Consider the following 1,706-nt stretch of genomic DNA (forward strand, 5'->3'; position numbering starts at 1 on the left):
TCCAGTACACCCTTCAATTATGGCCAAAGTTGCTACGACACACTCCATCTTCACAGGGATCCTATTACCCCCCCTGAAGTCAATTTTAACTTATTTTTGTCACCCTTTGTACTGACGTGACACCTTTATTACGTAAAAATGAAGTCCACATCAAAAGGTGCCACGTCAGCTAAAAAGGTTGTCAAAAATACGCTAAAATTTAATTCGGGGGTAATAGGACCCCCTTGAAGTTGGAGTGTCTCGTAGAAAATTCGGTCATAGTTCGGGGGTACTAGATGCTTTACTCTATGATATGTTCAGGTCAATGATACATCTCCTTCAATGATAAAAAACGAGATTACCTGTAGTCTTAAGCTAGCATTTTGGTTCTTCAAAGAATCGTACTCCTTAGCCGCCATCTCCTTTTTCTACTCGTCACAAATATCATCCAGTATAAAATGAGCACACGAAAGTATGTAGCATACCATAAAAACGCAATGTAAGAGTAGGACAAGTCACTTAAGATCGCATGGACCGAGTTATGAAGCTGTTTGTCGGAACTCAGATAATACAAGTGAAGAAATTCCGAATACCTTCTTTAAACTTTCGTTCTCCGATGCAAGATCAGCTGCTTTTCTTGTCAATTCTTCATACATGGCCTAGGAAGAAATAAATTTACATGAGCATCGTATGTTCTGTTTGACGAACACAAGAAATGCACGACTTTCTGGTAACGAAAATTCTAACATATAGCCTTCTGCAGAGAGAGAATAAACAACAACCATATAACTCGAGTTAGTTAATTGAAATTTCTTGTAAGACTTCGGTTTCCTAATGTGCTTTCCAAATAAAAATACGCTATAGTCAGATGTTTATAAAGAACCACGTTCCAACACTGTCGTTTCACATCTTCGCCAGGTAATTTTACCACGACTAGCCTTGGGAAAAAGCAAGCGAGAACAACTTCCTAAAGCATCCGCAGGGAATGTAAACCAGGAGAGCAACGTAATATTGCAAAAAAGGTACTCGTGTGAGGTTGAGTTGGAAAAAAAAAAACTAGTACATGTTGACGATGAGTTCAAGCTAGTCAAGAACTTCAAACTTCTAAGAGATCTTGAGCATTGTTGCATGCAAGGTTCATGCTCGAAACAACAGAAGTGCTCGTAGGGAGCGACGTTGCATTAAAAGATGGTCTATATTAGAAATAGGAATTGAACCCTGAATAATATGCTGATGTTTCCGAAAGAATAGCTCAGATGATCATACCAGCATACCTGTCTCCGACGAATCGTCTGTCTAGCAGACTCTCTGTTTGCCAACACACGACTGAGTCTTCGTTGTTCCTTCTCCTCCTGAGATAATAAGAAATCAAGCAACAACGTAAGAACACCGTAAAGAATACAAGGACGAGCGATTAGAACTTTTCAGTACCTCGGTCAAATTCTGCCTCGATCTTCTGCTGGTAGCTGGTGGACAGTTAAGAGCATGTCGAGGGTTTGTTTTGGGTTCAGATTCCTGCTCGGACTGTCCCTCGATTGCTTGCTCCTGGTAAAAGCAGAAGTCAATATATCTGTCTACTTGGATAACGATAACAAGATTCTTTTTTTTTTTCTTTAACAGTGCCATTATAGCTCTAAATGGGAGTTAAATGCTCATCAAGAAACTCTATTAGATGAAAGTGTTGATTTATCTTCACGAAAAGTTGTTAGCTATGTTGCTCGGACTCT

At 39.6% G+C, this 1,706-nt stretch overlaps 1 protein-coding gene across 1 annotated transcript; it reads right to left on the minus strand.

Annotated features, from left to right (window-relative positions):
* Positions 1-160: 160 nt before the first annotated feature.
* On the minus strand, positions 161-1,700 carry LOC124892323 (transcription factor HBP-1a-like). The gene is made up of 4 exons (XM_047403639.1): positions 1,411-1,700; positions 1,254-1,331; positions 573-638; positions 161-407 (listed from the first exon to the last, which is right to left on the minus strand). Exons 1-4 carry the CDS (start codon positions 1,603-1,605, stop codon positions 297-299), a joined length of 450 nt encoding a protein of 149 aa, XP_047259595.1. The 5' UTR covers positions 1,606-1,700; the 3' UTR covers positions 161-296.
* Positions 1,701-1,706: the final 6 nt, after the last annotated feature.

This window comes from Capsicum annuum, unplaced genomic scaffold, assembly GCF_002878395.1.
Source record: "Capsicum annuum cultivar UCD-10X-F1 unplaced genomic scaffold, UCD10Xv1.1 ctg45914, whole genome shotgun sequence".
Classification (NCBI taxonomy): Eukaryota; Viridiplantae; Streptophyta; class Magnoliopsida; order Solanales; family Solanaceae; genus Capsicum; species Capsicum annuum.

What these genes read in the sequence shown, in the direction of transcription:
- LOC124892323 (XM_047403639.1), bottom strand. Translation starts at nt 1,605, where the DNA reads ATGGCACTGTTAAAGAAAAAAAAAAAGAATCTTGTTATCGTTATCCAA. An exon ending in CGAGGCAGAATTTGACCGAG is followed by an intron (nt 1,332 to 1,410) that starts GTACTGAAAAGT and finishes TTATTATCTCAG; the next exon opens with GAGGAGAAGGAACAACGAAG. An exon ending in AGAACGAAAGTTTAAAGAAG is followed by an intron (nt 408 to 572) that starts GTATTCGGAATT and finishes TGTGACGAGTAG; the next exon opens with AAAAAGGAGATGGCGGCTAA.